The 21,923-nt window shown below is 37.4% G+C and overlaps 1 protein-coding gene across 1 annotated transcript in view; it reads right to left on the bottom strand.

Moving 5' to 3' along the window:
• Positions 1-1,703: 1,703 nt before the first annotated feature.
• LOC139710873 (uncharacterized) overlaps positions 1,704-21,923 on the bottom strand; it is a 43,571-nt gene continuing 23,351 nt past the window's right edge. Inside the window, exons 3-8 of the mRNA XM_071622796.1 lie at positions 8,824-9,063; positions 8,323-8,529; positions 7,548-7,664; positions 4,774-5,970; positions 3,314-4,051; positions 1,704-2,241 (exon numbers count right to left, since the gene is read on the bottom strand). Of these exons, the coding sequence (XP_071478897.1) occupies positions 2,126-2,241; positions 3,314-4,051; positions 4,774-5,970; positions 7,548-7,664; positions 8,323-8,529; positions 8,824-9,063 (2,615 nt within the window). The 3' untranslated portion in view covers positions 1,704-2,125. The remainder of the gene's footprint in view (positions 2,242-3,313; positions 4,052-4,773; positions 5,971-7,547; positions 7,665-8,322; positions 8,530-8,823; positions 9,064-21,923) is intronic.

Genomic DNA, 21,923 nt, shown 5'->3' with positions numbered 1-21,923 from the left:
AATTTATATGAAAATATGGGTGTAATCAAAGTACACTTTCAATGAGCATTTATGCACTGAATGAATGACAAAATAAAAAGTGTCTGATTCATTATCATTTTTTTTTAATGATTGGAAATAGATTGTTACGAAACCTCATCATTTTCTGCACGAAGATAGGATCTGTGTCATTTCCTATTTTAACACCCCCCCCCCCAAAAAAAAACCAAACAAACAAAACAAAACAAAACAAAACAAAAACTGTGGAAAATTGAACCTAAGCAAGATATTCCCTTTCCTGCAAATGTGAATCCGCTTACAAAGTTTAAGAAATAACGTGGAGTGTGGCAGTTTTGTCAGAAGATACAATAAACTAAAAGAAATAACAGCAGTTTGTTGGCATTTACTCTGTACACTACATCTCTTGGCAAGTGCTTAGCTCTTCCAGTGATAAAATCCTATGCACAGTAATTTGTGTGGTACAGAAATCAAAAGACCCAATGTGAAACACTAACATGCATTTTTCCTTGAAGCTGGCAGATGTCATTTCACACAGCCTGAAAATGTACAAAAGATTTCATCCTTTAAGTTTCTCAAACCATGAAAGCCTGTCATCACACATACACTGTAATTGTCAATGATTTTGTAATGATGTCTTTCCCAACAACTTAAAGCAAACGATGAGTAACTGATGAAAAGAAAGAAACCTTTCAAGTGTTTTTACGCTAGATTTCAGAAACAGAAGAAAGTTCTTAGTTGTTATTCTACCCCACTGTTTACAGCGCCTCATCTTGATAAGTTTCACTTGTATGCATGGCTAAGTATACAGAAGTTAGGACTGACAGTTTTTCTACCACTTTTGACTCTGATTTTTCTTGTTTTTACTTGGTGTTCATTGATTTCTCTGATATAGGCGAGGTAATAAAGTAGAGTGGTTTCACTTTCCATTAAATACTGATAAATAATGATGAATCCATTGTGTGAAGACCTGACAATGAGTAAAAAAAAAAAAAGACTGAGTCATTCTGAACAAAGCGTACATGTATGTTGTTCCTTTTCTTTCTTCTTTTAGTAGAGGATGACTGACACGTATGTTGTCTGCCAAAATATACATCATCCCACTGAAACCTGTCTTGAACTTGACTTACATCACGACCCTATTTCTTGCATAAGACAAAATACAATGACAGAAAACCACTTGAAAATGGTCAATCACTCACAACCAATAAAAATAGACTTTTCTGAAACCTTGGAAGAAAGGTCTGGGGCAAAGTTCTTTTTCAATCTTTACAAGTAAAAAAAAATTGATACTACAAAATTTATAAAAACCATGATAAGCTCAAATGTATAAATCAAAACTTTGCATATTTCAAATGCAAGACACAGTTCAGAGCTTTACAGTGTAAACCGTGATGAATAAGATAAAAAGTTTTTCTTTTTTTAAATGTCTTTTAAAAGATTAATGCTAAGCATTTCTGCTAACACCACTTCTACCGGTTCTGTATTGATATCACAATCTGGCAGTCACTATAAAAACATTTCAGCAAGATAGTTCAAGGCACTCTCATACACACTTTAAGTAATATTTTCATTGCTTTGTATCAATTTTGATTTAAAATGGCTTTGGTAAAAATGAAATTATTAAATAAGGCTATATTAACAATGTGTATAAACATTGATGATAATGTTCAAATTTTCAGTGATTAGGGTTTCAGTTCTGTCATTATATTCATATGTTCATACTGTAAAAACCTAATTGAAACAGTTTTTGATGTGAAATACTAAATATGCCCAATGAATACTGACAGTTTGTTTGCACACAAAAAAGTGTGTAGGAGAGAGCTGTGAAAAAAAAGGATACACAGGCAGTCACTCTCAAGTTTTGGTGGCTATGAAAACAGCTAGCCAGCAAACTAAACAAGTTTGCATCAGTGGAAAGAGGTCAGCCTGCTAAAACACATTTATCTGTGCAGAGAAGACTTCCTAACACTTCAAGATGTGATCCAAACAAAGAAATACATGCCAGCATTTATCTCTCTCCTAGAGGAATGTCTTCTTGATGAGTTAAGTCCAAGTGTCCCCAGGTGATCACAAACACGAAGGAGGTATGTTAACACATCTTTGGCAGCATGTATCCTCTAAACTGCTAGGTATTGACGCTTTCTACACTTGATGCTGGAGTAAGCTGATGACTGCCTGATGGACTGTTGATGGAACTAGGTGGAGACAACGACAGTGGGCCAGCAAATTTGTCCAGGTCGGCTGAAAGTTTTTGAAAAAGCAGGAATAATTACATGAAATTCAAGTTTCTGATGGACAACTGACTGACTACCAATACCATTACAACTTTGTAAGATTTAATAAATTGATAGGAAAGATGAATAGAATAACAGAACAAGAAGTCACATGAAGTCTAGTGAAAAAAAAAAACCTCATTAGAGTTTTAAGAGCGAAATTGCTACTGTTTCTTGGAATACTAATAAGAAAAAGGGAAAATCACAAGGCATTCCAGAGATCACACTGATATACAGCAGGGGGATCACAAAAACATGAAATCTATCATGCACATATCAAAATTCACAAGCGTTCACTAGTGTCCTGGAATGGATAATGGTCATTTTTTTATATATATACATATATCATTCACATATCATTACATTCCTCAATTTTTGCAAAATTACAGTAAAATTCAAGAATGTGAAAAGAACAGATTGTGGGTCTGGAAATTGATACTTCCTCAGATTTTCCTTCTTTAATTTGTGATTTCATACTACTGAGACTACTTTTTTTTTGGTGGGGGGGGGGGGGGGGGAGGGGAAGGGATAAATCAATCAAGAAAATTAAGTTGGAAGTAGTTTAACACAAGAAATGAAAGTGAAAATCAATCTTGGACTGCTATTGAGTTATGGTATCAAAATTCCAGTGCATTATCTGACTTTGACTCCCACAGGAAACAGACATTGTCACTTCAGTCTTTCAGTCATTGTCACTTCTTCTTCCACCATGATAACTACATGAACACAAAACTAACTATAATGATATTTGAAGGATAAAATAGACTTTTTGTGTTCTGCATTACTGGAGGATAACTTACTGATAATCATATGATTACATTTCAGTTTTCATTTGCCCAACTATGCTCACATATTCAATAATCTGTTGTTTCTGTACACATGTATCCTTGTTTCTGTCCAAAATAGTACTGCAGAAAAACATATATCCTTTGCGAGATATTCAAAAAATGAAATAGTGGAACAAGCTCGGAGTTTACCTAAATAATCCAAGGGACCTACTCATCATAGTGGAACTTAGGATAATGAATCACGCTACATACCTTTAAGCTCCTGAAATTCACTTTCAAGGAAAGGTGTTGCAGCTGTTGGAGATTCAGGCAGATCCTGGCCACTCTCTTGAAAGTTTTGCAGTTTAGACCTGTCGAGGCTCATGGTGCCATGATCCAGTGAGCCATATTTGTCACTACGTCTGCGCCTTGGAACTGGCCCCCCACTGAGTGAGATATCGGTTGTCCTTTGCCTTGGGGTTTGCGAATGACTTATTGATCGTCTTTGACTGGATCCTCTTAGCAAACTAGGCTTTCTGGCAGTGAAGCTTGGGGATCGGGATATCCGTGAGCCGTATCCACCTATGGTGGCAGATCGCCTTGGCATTTGCATCCTCATTTCAGCAGCATCATGGATTGGGCTGTGTGGGATGAACTCCAGATGGGGACTGGTGGACTCCGCCCCTGGAACCTGTGTCCGCAATGGCTGTGACCCTGGCAGGGTTGTCCAAGACCGGAGTGGGGAAGGCAAAGTTCGGAACTGCAGGGCTTCTTCATCAGGCACACTTTTGCTTCGTGTATGCATTGCCTTCAGTTTGCCCTCATACACAGGTTTCATCAAAAGATAGCCATCATCCCCTTCATCTTTAGACTCTACTAATTCTGTGTTGCCATCCGTTGTTGCAAATGAGGGCACGGTATTGCATCGCTTCCTTGGAGGCAGGAAAGGTGGCCGACTGTTTGGACTTTGTGGAGAGGGAGGTTCTCTAAGAGGTCTCCCTTTCAAGTGGTCTGTTTGAGGATAAAAGTGATGCACAAGTTATGCTAAGTGTGTGTATGACATGATATTCCTGATTTACTGTACAAGTGGAAATTTTTGCGCATTCCGCGCAACCAGAAACTAGCGCGAAAATAAAAGTACATGAATATTTTTTCTTGCCATAAGTTTCTGTGCGTGATGTCTTGATTCCGTGGAATTAAAAACACACGAAACTCTTCTTACGCGGCCAAGCGCGAAAAATTAGTCGCGCGAAAAATATCCACTTTTACAGTAGAAGTTCAAGATACAAATCCGAAATGTCCACAGTCAGCATGCTGCTTACACATATCAGTGGAAAGGCACCATAAATATGAGCCAGTTTCCAGTAAAATCAGCCATAACATTTGAGAATTGCTCACTTTTGCTTCATATTTGTCTGTTTAAATGAAATACAGCCTGAAAACACACAAATGCTTGTTAAGATTCATATAACACTATTGATACTACCATATCATTGAATGGGCTGCAGAGGACAAAGTGAACAAGTAAAAAGACTATAAGGCAATGCCACACATCACTTGCTGAATTAGCACTGTCATATATTGCACTTCAGGCCAATTACCTAAACTGCAAATGATTGCAAAAAATTATCAATTTGCACTGGCCTTTTCTTGAAAAAAAAAATCATGAGCTGTAGCAACAAGCAAGGCTACAAATGCTCATTTTTGGCACAGTGTATTCCACACAGTCATACCTGGTTTTGGTGGCAGGATAGGCGGAGGGTAGCTTCTGATGGGTGGCGAAGAAGACGTATCTGAAGGCAGCTTGGATAGATCGATGCTCAGCATGTCATGCCTAAAGTTGCCTGAGGAAAGTAAAGCTTCAATAGAGGGAAGCCGACGATTCACCGACTTAGGTGGGACAGGAGGTGGCTCCCTGTCAAAGCTGTTGTGTCGGGAGCTGGTTGCACTGGAGTAGTGAGAGCTGTCACTGTATTCAGATCCACTACCAACACAATCCTTGTCCTGACTATGTTCTGAATGCACTTTGAGTTTTGTAATTGGTCCTTGGGGTTCAACTAGAGTCTCATGTGCAAAGGGTATGGGGATCTCCATGGGGTCTGAGTTGTGCGACAAGGAGCCAAGCGACTCAGGGCCTCTAGAGTCTGTGAATTCCAATCCTGGATTCAGCCGTTGGAGGAAGCTCTTGTCCCGGGGTAAGTCATTTAACTTGCTGGACACTGGCGGTGGTGGTGGGGGTGAAGAAGGTGGTGAGAAATCATGGATATCAGTAACGTACATTGGCAATGATGCATATGTCGCCTGCTTCAAATAGCTCATGGGGCGAGTGTTCCTCTGGAGAGTAGTTGTGGGGCTTGGCAAGTTGACATATTCACGTTCCTCACACTTCAGGTTTAGTTTAAACCTATCCATGTTCACCAAATGTTCAATACCACTAACTCCACTTCCTTCTCCATTGTGAGACAAGGGTATTTGGCTTCCAGAATCATAGGGTTCATGTAGAGAAGAGCGGTAGTGATCAAAGGATGCCATTATCTCATACTCCTGCTCTCGGATAGGTGTGTTCTTCTGCGGACTGTACAGCATCATTTCATCAAAAGCAGTCTCTGCCCGTAGCAAACTGGCATTTGATTCTCCATCAATTTCAGATTGGGCAGTTCTCACAGAATCAAACTGTGTCATTTCAATATCTTCTGCGGCAGTGTTTTGTGTAATCACTTCCATGTCTGATTGTTTCTGAGTATTGCTGTTCCTGTCAGCAGAGTTTGTTAGCAGCAACTCATGGACTTCACTCTCCTCACTTTGGTTACCATTTTTCACATTACTCTCCACTGATGTTGTCACTTCTAATCTGTCAGAATCCCTGTTGATTTCATTCAGGAGTCTTTCTCTCTCTGGAGATATTGTACCGTGGAAGTCAGCTCTTGTTGCTGTAATTCAAGAATGTAACAGATAGATTTATAAAAGGAGAGAAAGAAAGAAGGGTATCTGAGAATTAGTAGAAATTCTTTGCTCTTGATGACATGAAGGAAATCACCATTTTCTATTTAAGCAATGTGTAAAAAGAGGATATTCAATATTTCCAAACAGTCACTAAAAACTACAAAAGCACTAGCAAAGAATAGAAATGAATGTTTCACAACTAAGGTTAGATTCTCTTAGAGGCTTTATTGCTGACTAAGAAAATATATTGTTTTGGGAAAAATACTTGGGAAAAAAATCTTGATAAATACTGCATTGTGTCTAACTAACTTGTGGTGTGCTTGGATCTTTTAACATTTAACCTGAGCACACACAAAAAACAGCTACATTTCAAACAACTGTAAACAGGAACTATCACTGAAGGTGATTAATACCCCCACTCCAGCAGCTCAGACTCTTATGCAAAAGAATTGAACCAGGGTTTGATAAAAAGGTTCTTGTGTGTGTGTGTGTGTGTGTGTGTGTGTGTGTGTGTGTGTGTAAGTAATACGATTCACAAGGTTTTGGTAGAATTATGGTTACCATGGCAACTCTTTGTCTGACAAACACAAAAATCAGGTCTTCCACATCTATACCTCAATGTCATAATGTCCACCAAATTAGGTTTCAATTGCTTCAAAATTGTGGAAGTAGTTCACTCCACAAAATTTTCAAGAAAATATGCAGTTACCATGGCAATGCCTTGTCAGGTATGAACACAAAGAGTGTATTGCATAACTACACCTATAGATCATTATACATACCAAATTTAAAATAAATTGCTTAAATACTGTGGAAGTAGTTCACTCCACAAGTTTTTGGGAAAATTGTGGTTACCATGGCAATGCTTTCTGCGACAAACACTGAAAACATGTCTTGCACATCTACAACTCGATCAATGCCATAATAACCACCAAATTTGATTTCAACTGCTTCAAAATTGTGGAAGTAATTCACTCCACAAGATTTTCATGAAAACATGCAGTTACCATGGCAACACCTTGTTGGGTACAAACACAAAGAGTGTCTTGCATAACAACACCTATAGATCATTACACATACAAAATGTGAAATAAATTGCTTAAATACTGTGGAAGTAGTTCGCTCCACAAGGTTTTTGGAAAATTGTGGTTATTATGCAACGCTTTCTCCAACAAACAAAAAAGATGTCTTGCACATCTCCACCTCAATGTCATCATGTACCCTACATTTCATCTAAACTGCTTTAAAACTGTAGAACAAATTCACAAGATTTGCAACGGACCACACTGACCGACTGCCCAACCAACCATATGCTGATACCCCCTTATACACTTTGTGTATGCAGGGGTATAGAAAAGATATCAAAAGAGATATATACGTATGAAAACATAGTCACATTACACCAATATCTGCAGGTGAATTGTGTACACAGTTTTAGTGTAATTTTACCTATAACAAAGCTACCCATAAAGAATCAAGATAAAGTGCTATATTCGTCAATGGTAGTTGAACATCAATTTCAAAAAAGGTATAAAAGCGCTAGGTTTGTGTCTAAAAACTGTACCTGGGTTTGTTTCAGAGTGCACAGACCAGCGCATTGGCAAGTGTACTTGCATGGCAGCATCAAAATGGTTCTTGATGTAATCTGGGTCCCGCAACAGCAGGAGATGATTGACACTCCCTGGAAAAAAAAGACAAGATATATGAAGGAGCAACTTAGCTTTAATAGACTATATTGTATCTCATATTTTGTCCTTAGTTAAGAGTATCACTGCAAAAGGAAAAAGACCATTACATGTGACTACATTAGGCAATGGCAACGGACAATTCAGTCCTCACGATACACTACTAGTACTTAATGGAAACTGACACCTAATGACGTTGCTTTAATAAGTGACCAGAAGATATATTCTATATGGATTAGTGATGTATGGCAAAGTTATTTCTTTCTTTACTTCTTTTATTCCCTACAAGCAATCCTGCCATCTTCAGTTGCCATCTAGATACAAAATATATCAGCAAACTATTTGATATAAACTTTTGAAAACATAGTATAATAATATCTACCATTCAAAAATCAAAACCATACCATCATTTCACAATGATGTTGGCTTCTACATGAAGAAAGTATGAAGATGCAAGCAATATGGATTCCTGTATTGTCTATGAATCTCTTACACATGTCATCTAAATAATCAATTAATTTCTCAGACTGGTTGAAAGACAGCAACATTAATCAAATGCGTCCTCCTCAATATGCTAGATTAGCAGTGATGCCTACAACCTACATGTTAAATATGTATGACATATGATGCTTGATGATGGCAACCATCACTGACCTTTGTTTGACCGGACAACGAATGCAAAGCCTCCCTCAAAGGTGCCATAGCGTATAACCATAGAGAGATTCCAGGCACCAATTAACCGGAGTGGGGTGTCTGGAGTGATGGCAAAGTGGTTGCTATAGAAATACAAAGATGCTTGACCTGCTGGCATCTTCCCCTTTCTTGGCAGAATGACCCTGCTCTTGAACTCAGCAACTGGAGCTGAAAAAACAAATGCATAAGATGGAGTTACTTTAATGATACAGGATTAAGTTATATCAGGATTTAAGATTAGACTCACCGAGGCTTCAGTCACTTCAGCAAAGAGTGAAGATAGATTCACTACAACATCAAATTAAGTCACTTCAGCATGGGATGGAATCACTGCTCTTCTAAATACCATTGCAGCAATTATGTAAATCACTACAGCAATGGAAATAAAAAAAAAAGCAGGAACTATAGAAAACTGATTGTGCTATGAGAGATACATTTTCTGCCATCTATTCAATAGCTCACCAGCAGGCACTGTGTGTTTGATCTTGTGATACCAATCCAGCAGTCTTTCATGAGTTGGGAAGGAGAGTAGGATGACCGAGTCCATCAGAATAATAGTCAGAACGTAGACATTCTTTGGATAGCGCAAGCCATACTCCAATCCACAATAGTTGTGTGGGGACACACACACATGCTCTCGACTTAGCTCCTTGTTCATCAACAGTGCATTCTGATCCTTGTAGAAGCGGAGAATGACCTCCTCTGAAAGAAACAAAACAAAACAAAACAAACATATATAAGAAAGAGAATGTGTGGACACACTAAAAGTAGCATCTCTTTCCTTTTTCTGATGTCAATAGTATTCATGACTGCGACCTGCAAATCTACAATTTAAGCATTTGATATGTTCATCTTTGTTGTACATGTTGTTGGCTCATGAAAGAAATATTTTGCAGCTTATCTGGGTATATTGATTATGTGGTGAATAGAATTTGCTTTGATGTACAATACCAGGAAATGCTATGAATGGTTTTGAGACATTTCAGAATAGGTCATCAAAGCAGATTCATTCTCAGGTTAAGAAACATTTGGCAATACTGCTTATCATACCTGTTAGCCATACCATGCTAAAATAACCATTAAGCTTTCATAAGAAGAACAAAAAGAGATGAGATTTTGTAAACTGTAAAGTAGGATGAAAGAATTATATGGTCAATGATTTATGTGCATTTAGTGGATTATAACTCTGACCAAGCTATATGCAGCGGGCATATACATTGCACCTGCTGTGGTCAGTGGTCAGTGGGTACTATTTTATATGACTGAGTTCACTGATACATATAGTAATGTACGAGAAGACTGAACTGTTCATATGCTTTGAGGTTTGAGACATGTACACGGTGTATACTTATATTTGACCATACCTTATGTACAGTACACCACCATGTGCAGAAAGTTAGTGTTTTCTCACTTCTAAAGCAAGATCACTCTCTCTATTGAAAGAACTGTATTCAGTCTTTTCAATCTACTGATGACACTAAGTAGTAATCTCCTGTTTTGATCTGTGCATAGATACAATGTATATGAGCAAGACATGTAGACACACACACACACACACACACACACACATGCACATACACAATAGTACATTGCATATTATGAACCTTGACATCCTGGTATTTCACTTGAAGTGAATGAGAGGATTAAACAGTGTGAATAGATGTGGCAAAGCCTTGAGTCAGACACTGTACTTACATACATAAACTTTGACAGAAAATGGCACTGTAATCAGCCAGGACTTTATTTCCCCATGCACCTATCTTTTGTTGTTGTTGTTGTTGTTGTTGTTGTTGTTGTTTGTTATTATACCCATGGAACACAGCTTCAGCAGCCTAAAGAATGATACCGAAACTTTTCAAAATTGTGACCTATTACTGCAATTTTACATTGAAGGAAACACTATATAAGAAAAAAAAAATCATGAAATGGTTATTTTTCGATAGCGAAGAACATTGAGAATCACTATTTGTCCTGTTTGTTTTGTGTGTGTGTGTGTGTGTGTGTGTGTGTGTGTGTGTGTGTGCAGGAACATATACATGTAAATATAAAGAACATACAGCCATTGCAGCTGTAACAATACACCTGCCCACTACTAACATTGATTATCCATTCATATAAATTAGGCAGGCAGAGGTTTCAGCACGGTATAAGCAATGGTCCATCAAAAAATATCTGATAAATCGCACTACCCATCACTGTCTACTAGCGCTGAAGTGCAATAGTATCTCTGTTGAATCTTGATAATGGAAACAAATTATTTCTTTGTGCCATAAATGCACTATCTTTGTCCATGAACTTGCGCACACCTAATCCAAACTCTCAAAGCATCAAACACCTCTTCCATAACCTTGAGGTATTTCATGATAATAACAGCATTTTTCCACTGCCACGCAGCAAATAATGTCATCATTCATCGCGTATGTGAACGAACAAATTGTGGGAAAGAGCTGACATTGACAAATCCGCCACATATTTTCCTCATTTAACGTTGCCGGCAGTAAACAATTCTGCTCTATCAAAATTATGGTGAAGTTTACATCAACACCCCAGGCTCAGTCAACGGCATCCAAGCATGGTTGTTTACACCAGTCCTCCCTCGCAGACAAATGGCAGGCATCAATCCATAACACTTGAAAAAATAAACACATCTCTTCATTCTGAATGTGTTGAAGTTACACCTATCAATGGGGAAAAATACTATGATTTGAGATGCTGGAAATAGCAGTAATAGGGGACAAAGTATTCTTAAGCACGTGCAGTTCTGATCAGCGAGATAGTACTTTTTTAAACTGTTCATTCTCATGGGGAAAATCACACAGGTATGCAATCATTGAATCTGTGGGACAGAGGGCAAGAAGTGGAAGAAAAGTGAACAAATATACTTTTTTTTAAAGTCCTCTGCAATAACATGGCAAGTACTCGCCATACTCTATAAATTTTGTATGATAACCAAATTTCCCTCCCCCCCCCCACCCCCACCAAAAAAAAAGTTTGTTATTTGAAACAGACAGGAATGTCAAGTGACCATATAGAGCTATTTAAATCTATCTTACTGTACATATTTACTATTGCAAACATTGTACCATTTGTTAGATATCCCAGTTCCAATAACACATTGCAAATAGGCAGTTCCTCACCTTGAGGTATTTTAGAGGATGGAATGAATACTCCTTGACGGGAAGCTCAGGGTCACTGGCCCAGGAAAAAATATAATAGTATCATCCCTTTCCCTCAAAAGAATTATAAATAATAATGATAAAAAGAAAATTGTTCCAATGACAGACAGGACTCTCATCTCTCTCACATCCTTCTAAAAAAACATACAAACATAAATATTACATTCCTTTACCATTCCTGTATAAATACCATCACACATGCACAGATCTTCACAGGCATTTCTGCAAATCAAATATTCAGCTTACGTTTCTATTTTTCATTTAATGCTATTTTAGGCTTTCTAGGTCAATCTAAATCACCCTTAGAGAGTTGTACTATACCTCATATATTTCCCTTCGCAGTCAATAGATAAAATAAAAACAGCACCACTTGGCTATACTCACTTGCATACCGCTATTTAAAGTACACAGTGTGCTACTTCATGGATATTTATTTTTAACATGCAATTTTTTTTTAAAGCTACTATTCAAATTCATAGTCTTAGATGGTAAATCTGTTTGATAGTTTTCTCTTGACTTGTCTTAATTATGTCCGAAGTAATGGACTTACTTACAGAGACAATAAGACTTCTGATCTCCGTTTTGTTAAGATGGAAACTAATGAAATAAGAAACACCCCAAAGGAATCTACATGTTGTAAACATGGTATTAAAAGAAAAAGATTAGAAAAAAAAGCATGCTAGTAGTCTCTGATAATTAACTGATAAAACAGAGCATCAACACAATTCTTACAGTGGTATTTTGGGATGCACAACAGACAAAGACGATCTTTCTTACTCTATTTATTTATTCTCATTTTTTGTCGCTGTTGTGACATCATTTTTAATTTTGAACAGGAACAAACTTCTGGCAACAAGCAATGGATTCACTCCTTCCATAAACAAGCCAGACATTCCTGAGTGTTTATTCTGTTGACATTGAGCCAATACCTGTTTTGAAATTGTTGTCAATTACATATATATGCTATTTTTGTGTGCCAAATGTACTATATGTTATCAAAAGAAATATTACGCATACCTCACGACCATCAAAGTAGAAAATTTGGCTGGAAGAATACCAGGCAGAATAGAAAAAAAAAAGAAAGAAAAGAAGTTGTTGTCTTTAAAATGCGATAAACATAATGGCTGCAAAGCCGAGAGATTTAGCTCTGGGGTAAACAACATGAATGGACCAGCTGCCTCCGGCTGGTGTCAGCCTTCCAAGACAAAAACTGTACTTGCCAACAAAGAACAAAGCAATTTTAGCAATGACCAACATGACATGGAATAACTGTTACAGAAGGGCACTTGGGGTTGGGCAGCTCTGTGTTACATCAATATGTTCCCATAGACCAATTCAGTTTGGGAACTTTTTTTAATGGTACTTTCTAACTGGGGGATTCAAGTACAACTGTATGCCTAACAAAAGATAATTTATGCAATGACATACACATATGTAGCAACACACGTGGCCCATTGCATACATGCAACTCATTGAAAGTATACTTTTGTTCTTCTTTGGAATTCCCCCCCCCCCCCCCCCCCCCCCCCCCGTTATGGCTGTCATATTTTACAGTGCCCTGAAGTCAGATTCATCTATATTTACAAGCCCTATATGTTACAGCTAGAATTTGAATAAAATTACTGGGTAACTGGAATATATCAAAGTCCAATACATTACATGCATAAGTGAATGTAAAAAACAGCAACAACGCAAGCAAGTTAAGTATGGTTAAATCTTCTGGGTTATTGTATAGATGTTCAGATGATTTCTGAAAAAAAAGGGCGACTGTCCATAATTTGGTGGTTAAAAGACAAAAATGCATCCACATCTTACAAAGATTTTCCAGCACATTACTTTAAAGGCTAGTTCTTTTTCAGTCTTATTGCAAGGGAACATTGGAATGTTAGAAATAACAATGCTTTTGGCACCCTTGTGGCAGAAGTATTGTATAAAAGCATACTTGCTTCCCAGTTTATTGTACCAAGCAGAAATATGAAAGTAAACATGATTCTCTGAATGTGTCTTATTCCATCATCAATGGGAAGAGATTTCTTTGCATACACTGTATTCTTCTGCTGAGATGAATTAGGTCATAAACATCATATTTTTGTAAACAAAGTTTCTGCATCAAGCTTAAAGGCAATTTCCTTTTTAAGAAATCCACAAACTACAGACCTGTGTAATATATAACAGCACTTGCATACCTTCACGATTAGATAGCCTTTTCAAACACATGCATTAAAGCGTAAAACTTATAATGCAGTCATAGCTGCCCACTATATCGAAATTTGATACACCTGCACCATGCATGCATTTCAACAGGCTAATGTTCATGCATAATTTCTGCAAAACAAGGCTGCTTTTATACTCTATTGTCAGGACTTGAAGACATTTTTTATCAAACTTTTCCTGGCACCTCCTGCAGAATTAGAAAGACTTTGCAGCTCTGATAATGCAGTCAAATTGGATAACAAATGCTGAAAATATAGGTAACAGGTTACACAAAATCTTGTTTTATACTAGATATTTCAAAGGAAAATTGAAAGAATCTGAACACAACTGACATAAAACAGTTGGTATATTAGGCTTCAGCTGACAAGTGAAAATTTAGTAACATGACTTCTTAAAGTAAAATTTGTCTCTAAGCACACTGATGTTACAACCTTCATCTAACATGCACAAACAGTACTGGGTTCAAAAAAAAATCTGTGAAACATACATTTAAGCAATGAAAAAAAATAAAATCTTTCTTTGGGAATGTACAATGAACATGTGCACATCCAAAAATTGGTATACAATTTGCCGTTCAAAATCATGAAATAAATACATTTCACTACCTCACAACTTATGTGGTTCATAGACAGTACATGTACATTTGTTTTGTTTTGCATGATTAGAAGAAATGCTTGGAAAGCTGTGAGTAGAGACAACCAGCCACGAGGGAAGAAATTTTTTAATGGTTCAAATTGAACTCAACACATGCCAGCAGATCACATGACTAGATAGTTATTCTTTACCAAGAAGCTTTGCAGGATGTCATCTCCGACCCCCTATAGAGTCACCCACCATGCTGGCAAACAATCAATTCATTCACAAGGAATTTATGATGGGCCTGAATGCATGCATATGTATAGAACTGATACAGACATCAGCTTTGTTTCCTCCTCGGGTTGAATGTTTTCTTTGTCTGCAGCAGGGAACAAGTCCTTTACCTAAACATGGAAGTGGCGTGTACAGTACATCTGATGCCAACGGAAGAACAACTCCAGATATTCACTTAGTGAGAAAATCATGAATTAAAGATGAATATATACTTATACACAACTGTATTTCTCCTGAAATAACTTGTATAGTTTGTAATTAATCCAGATATTAGAGAAAGGTGAAATGATATAATATAATCATGTCTGCTACTCTCTTATATACTGTACCTGCTCTACATTGGTTCAAAGAGGAGAGTACACTTAAACATGACAAGATATACAGTAGTTGCAATATGAAAAAAAACGAGACATGAAAACTCGTCACATTGAGGACGAGTTAGGTGATACGCTTACAAGTGGTCATCAGATGACAGTCATCTGTGATCGACAAAGAAAAGAATGTGATATAGGCACCTTGAAGTTATATTGAGCGTGCATGCGAAACCGTTTCTGTAACCACTCGGCCACGGGTCATCCACGGAAATGGTAAGACAAAAAAAAAAAACAATGTATAGATATAACAAGGGGAAAGTCAATGCCCACTCAACTAACGTGGCCGCGTGAACATTTATTGCATTGCTAGACGGAAAAGCGGCCTTGTAACGACTGAGGTCGCTATGCCATTTCTGGCAACTTGGGAAAAATACGTCCCGCAGACATAAAGCCTATAATCGGCTGGTTTTGATACCTTGCCTTTAATCACAATTTTCAGTGTAATGACGTCATGAAATTACAAAACAATGACATCGTCTTGAAAGACAATTGTTCAAAGTACAACACCTCAGTCGTCGTCATTACATACTATGATCGGTTTGACAAAGTCAACCTGCAAAATTTTGCTGCAGTCGAAGCAATGTGGTCTCCAACACATAAAAAAGAGGGATATGGCCTCTGTGTGTGTGTGTCTGTGTGTGTATAGGTGCGTTTTTATACGAACGTGATTTCTACATGGACGAATATGTAATACAAAATTGAAGAAAAAAAAAGTAAAATAGCTAAGTATTTTGTTTCGTGATCTTGTGGGGTTCGAACCCGCAACCTTACGTCTCTGAGACGTCGCCTTTATCCACTCGGCCATACGTCTCGACGAGAAAATATGGGGAACGTAAACTTATGTATGTGAAAGATACATGAGGAATCGTTTTGTCCACATTCCATTTTCATTTTCAGTTTTAAACTGCAAAATTGTCAATCTGATGAGAAGATTTCAAAGAATAAAATGCCTGATTACTGCAGCTTATTGTCTCAGCTACAACATACTAAAGTTTCAGAGGAAATGAAGCAAAATCAGCTGAGATAAAGGTGCTTAAACGTTGTTAAGTCAATGCATGGTTTAAAAAAAAATTACCTCCCATAGACAATACACGTAAACTTGTCCGATTTTGCGTCTTTACCTTTAATCACAATTTAAGGTATGATGACGTCATCAAATATCAAAAGCATGACATGGACTTAAAAGGCAAATGTTCAAAGTACAACATATCTGAATTTGGGATAATATTTAGCTTAAACAACAGAGATACGAGTAAATGAATGTCAGAAACAGTACCTCAAAAAAATTAATTCCACTTTTTTGATTTCAGATGATGATATGATGACGTCATGAGTTTTCCTGGCAATATGGGTACTTGAAACGTTATTTCCAATTCATATGCTTTTGTAATATGCAATAGAAATATAGGGTCAATGGACGATTTAAAGAGCTATGGCGAAATAAACAAAGACATGTTTTTTCACTATATTTGCAGAAAGACGCGCGCGCGGAATTTCAACTTTGACGCCAGTGCATTCCTTTGTTATAGGTCAAAATCGATGGGATATCAATGGATATTGTTACTCAAAGTATCAGAAATCCAAATCAGTCAAAAAAATCGCATTTTCATGTTGGTTACGCCCTCTGCGCGCGAAATTGCGCGGACGGACGCGCACGCGAAAAAATGTTTGAAACGCTTAAAATTGTCTGAAACTTCGAGATTTCCCATTGGGAAGTCGTTTTGAGCCTTTAAAAATTTTGACGCGCGCGTACGCGCTCGTAATGAAGACCTGGGTAACTAGCGTTAAAAAGTAAGATAGAGCGTGACCTGAACTTTATGTCCACCGAAAATGATACAGAAATGATATCTAGTTATGAAGTTATGATCGATCATGTGACAAGGTCCGAAAATCACAAAATGGCGCCTAGATGACGTCATAGATATGTTACTGTCATGAAAACCTTATTGTGCCCAGATATTGTTATGAGACATGTTGACTGAAAATGTCATGTTATTCCGTAATGTCATTGTTGAGATATTGACGACACAAAATGTGGCAGAAAGAAAGAAGAATAAAAAAAAGGAGAAATTTTGACAATCACAATAGGTGATACGCTGATAGCGTATCACCTAAATATCACTTAAGGTGATTAATACCCCCGCCCCGTGACGACAGTCTTACCCAAGGAATGATCTTTCCTTGATCTTCTGCCATTTAAATGCCGTTACCATGGCAACGCAGCTTCCGACACGTCCGAAAAATATGTCTTGCACATCTTCCCACCAAGACTATTGTGTGTGCCACATTTCATAAGCTTTTGTCAAAAACTGAGGAAGTAGTTCAATCCACAAGATCTTTCCTTGATCTTCCACCATTAATATGCCGTTACCATGGCAACGCAGCTTCCGACACCTCCAAAAAATATGTCTTGCACATCTTCCCACCAAGACCAATGTGTGTGCCACATTTCATGAGCTTCAGTCGAATACAGAGGAAGTAGTTCAATCCGCAATATCTTTCCTTGATCTTCTGCCATTTATATGCTGTTACCATGGCAACGCAGCTTCCGACACGTCCGAAAAATATATCTTCCACATCTTCCCACCAAGATCAAGGTGTGTGCCACATTTCATAAGCTTTGGTCAAAAAACTGAGGAAGTAGTTAAATCCGCAAGATCTTTCCTTGATCTTCTGCCATTAATATGCCGTTACCATGGCAACGTACTTTCGGGTACTGTCAAAAAATGCGTCTTGCACATCTACAACCAAAGGCACACATCTGTACCAAGTTTCATGGAAATTGGGCAAAAACTGAGGAAGTAGTTTGCAACACAAAATTTTCCATCATTTTGGCTCATAATATGTGAGCTGTTACCATGGCAACATACTTTTTGTCACTGTCAAGAAATGTGTCATGCTGACCTATATCCTAAGACAAACATTCAATATGAATTCCATGAGAATTGGAAGAACACTGATGAAGCAGTTTTGCCATGAAGCATTTTGCCCTATATTTTACCAATAACATGCCGTTACCATGGCAACGCACTTTTTGCCACTGCGGAAATATGTGTCTTGCACATTAACATATTCAGATGAACATCTGTACCTAATTTCATAAAAATTGATCAAAAACTGTGGGAGGAGTTTGCGACGCAAGATTTGTACCCATTTTTGCCCATAATATGCCGTTACCATGGCAACGTACTTTTGGGTACTGTCAAAAAATACGTCTTGCACATCTACAACCCAAGGCACACATCTGTGCCAAGTTTTATGGGAATCGGTTGAAAACTGAGGAAGTAGTTCGCGACGCAAGATTTGCAACGGACCGACCGCCCGACCGCCCGACCGACCGCCCGACCGACCGCCCGACCGTCTGCTGATTCCTATATACCCCCTTCAAACTTCGTTTGGCGGGGGTATAAAAAAAACCTTTGTCCTAAACTTAAAAATGTAAAAAGAAAAAACTTATGCCTGGTTGATGTGTGTTTTTCTTTCTTTCTAAGTTTGTTTTTCCTCCAGTGCTTACAAATAATATGTGTACACCTCCTGCATGTACAGTTGTATGGGATTTTAACACCACCCACACAGGCCCTATCACTTTATTCATTAGTCAATACATCAAATGATGTGAAATCAGTTCTGGGAGGTGCATCCAGCACATGAGATGACATCCTTGTATGCACCAAGGTCAATATCACAAACTACAATGTACAAAATCATAACAACTGAATTTTGCATTTGTTGCTGAGCAGCCACAGAAATCATATCAAACCTGACTACTTGAAAATTAGGTGCAGACAAAGGTTCACATAAACCTTTAGTTTTTAGTCACTTTTAATCTACTTTAAACATTTGATAAACTGAAGGATTCTACTTTTATTGGGATTACACTTAAGTTTGAGCAAATGTCAACTAAAATCTGTCAGATATAGTGGATAAAGTTTCACCTACTGAATGTCTAACTGATCGGAAAACATTTTCAAAATGCAGAATCAAATATGGCAAAGTACATGAACTTCACGGTCAAGTAATTAAGTACCACAGAAATCAACTCATGGCTGTACATGATAGCTCTTTGTAATTATGATTAAACATCAGTGACACTATATACATGTACATGATACTCCTGAGTAAACACGGAAAACCTTAATCAAGAAACTATTGATAAAACAGTCACTTAAGTTGTATTTTAAACAAATCTAAGGATCATTTTATAATAACAGGTAGACATGACATGTTGTAAGTTATAGCCATCAAAGCCATGCATGATAATACAAAGAGAGAGAGAGAGAGGGGGGGGGGGGGGGAGAAAAAAAAAAGAAAGAAAAGAAAATGCATACCAAACTCATTCATTGCTTGGTAGCAACCTAACACACTAACAGGATATCACTTCTCAAATTCAAAATCTGTTGAATAAAATACAAAACAAAACACATGCACACACACACACACACAACAAATTACTCTTCCCTTTCACCATGCTTCTCTAAATTCATGTGTTGCAAAAAATAGTCATAATTCAATATCTAACTCTAAAATGTATGCAGACACACCTGAAGTTATGCAAACTACAAATCGTGTTGTACTTTGCCCATGGTTAAGAGCGCTTTGTTTATGTACTTCAAAATATTTCAAAAGAAAAAGATGGCAAGAAATATGTTGAAGCATATGTTGCTGTTGGAATATACTGGTTCTGTTTGTCAAACTATGAACGAGTATCAAATCCCATTATCTGGCATTCAACAAATATAACTACGCATTCCAGAAAGAAGTGTGTTCATTCACCGTTCACTACCTCCCCCACCCCACCCCCTTCCTGCTCTTTTTATCTCTCTTTCTCTTACGAAGAATTTTTAAACACAATTGTTATGGACTTTCATAATGTATGTTGCAAGTCCTGAACATGCATACACACATCCATTTTTTTTTAAAAATTGCATCGATACAACCACTTTTCCACTTCAACTCTCACTGCCTTCACTTTAAAGGCTATGAAAGAGCCAGAGTTTGGCATGAATTACAATTTACTGCAAATAACCAGTAAAGTATTGATATTTTGGTTTTGTACTGTAAGGTGTGGACATATCGGTGATGGGCTGCTAGACATAATGCAAGTGACATCTCACATGCATCAGCTTTGCATCAGCTATGCAGAAAGCCAAATTGTGAACTAGTTTTTAGCTTTGTTTGTAATATGGTAGTATGTTTCCTTGAACACTGACTTGACTTTAGAGTAATTGAACTAGATTGATTTCAACCCAGTGAAGCCAAGACAGTCATTGAGACTATGTTTGTCAGTATACTCCAATTTCAAAATATCTGGTATATATGTCAAACAATAGCTGAGTGATTTCCAATGGCAAAGACACAAAAATAAGCAATTCAGGCAGGATCAAATGTAGGCATGACATTATGGGCTTGGGGTATTTCAACAGCATTCTACACAAGGACATTTAAAGAAGGCTAGGACTTCTCTCCTCTATCTAAGAATGTTACACTATTTCCAACTAATCTAAATCAACATTTATGGTAACACAGGTACTATGATTCTAATCTTCCGAGTTTCTCAAAATGTTCAGGTGAATAGGATAAAAAACAAAGTATTTTAATGGTCATGAGAAATTTCGTTTAGACCCAAACTTACAGCATGTAGGTTTTCTCATACAGATGTTGATCTCCATGTACATGTCTGTAGAACATACAAATGTACACTATCTGGGAATCCTGCCAAAGCAATGAAGTCTTCAGTATCAAATCCAAATTTTTCCATGACATGACTTTGAATTATCTCTTTGTTGATTGGAAGGTCACACACATCTTAACTGTTTTAATTTGTGGATTAATATGTCAAAAAAAGGAACTTCATTTGAATCAATGGATGCATTTCATGACCACAGAACTTACTACCAAATTAAAATCAATCTTGTACAGGTTATAATATATAGGAAATAGCAGATTAATTTCAAGAGATTCTAACAGGATTTATCAAACATTTACTAAACAACAAAAGTGTAAAGGGGGATCTCTGCTGATACTCACAGGAAGGAAAGGGGAAACAATACATACAACAAATTTCAGGATCTTGTGAATAGTTACGTGTGGATTCAAATCTGGGAATAATTTCTTACATATAATGTAAGTCAAAATAGCAGGCCAGCTAAATGAGGTATACTGTGAGATAAAGTCATTCATGGAAGTCTTGTTGTATGACCTGCCCATGCACTTGTCAGTCAAAGTCTCTAAATTTTGATTCACACTGAACATGTTGTGGGTTCATTGGCTGAAGAAAGCAGAAAAGGCACTATGACAATAGACTCTTCTTTGATTATCATCACCCTTTTGGTTCCTAGACAGAACCATTAAAAAAGGTCTCGAGAAGTTTTCACCATTCAGATTTTCCTCTTTGCAAATTTTTGGCAACCCACCCACAATCAATGGCAAGTATAAGCATACAATTTGTAGCACACAGATGAAACTATGTTTTTAATACTAATGAGTACTACAATCAGCCAATTTTTCTTCAGTGCACAGCAAAGCTATATTATACTGAACACTGTAGGTGAGGACCAGTCTAACAAAATTTGACCTAAGAGTTAATCTTCTGGGTAAAGCCAGCACTCGATCACTGTTAAATGAACTTCTTAAGAACTGGTTTCTGTACAACAGGATCTGGACTAAAGTTCACAAATTTGTGGAGCTATATTTTGTGAGAAGAGCGAATGGGAAAAACATGGCAACAAAACTTAGAGAAGAATGGGCCCATATCAATTAAAAAGGTTTTGGCAAGGTAAAAGAACTCCAAGAGCAAATATTCCAAAGATAAGTTTGATACCTCTCCGAAAGAAAAGAGTATACTGCCAATCCCCGGATCGTGTTTTTCAAAATCCAGCAGGCTATTTAGGGGCCACAATAACTTGTTTTTGACTCAGTGCTACAAAAA

The sequence above is a fragment of the Diadema antillarum genome, unplaced genomic scaffold, assembly GCF_040938485.1.
Source record: "Diadema antillarum isolate AM-2024a unplaced genomic scaffold, OU_Dant_1.0 seq00001581_RagTag, whole genome shotgun sequence".
Taxonomy (NCBI): domain Eukaryota; kingdom Metazoa; phylum Echinodermata; class Echinoidea; order Diadematoida; family Diadematidae; genus Diadema; species Diadema antillarum.
The sequence above is the reverse complement of the archived record's forward strand: the minus strand, read 5'-3'. Positions and strand labels throughout refer to the sequence as shown.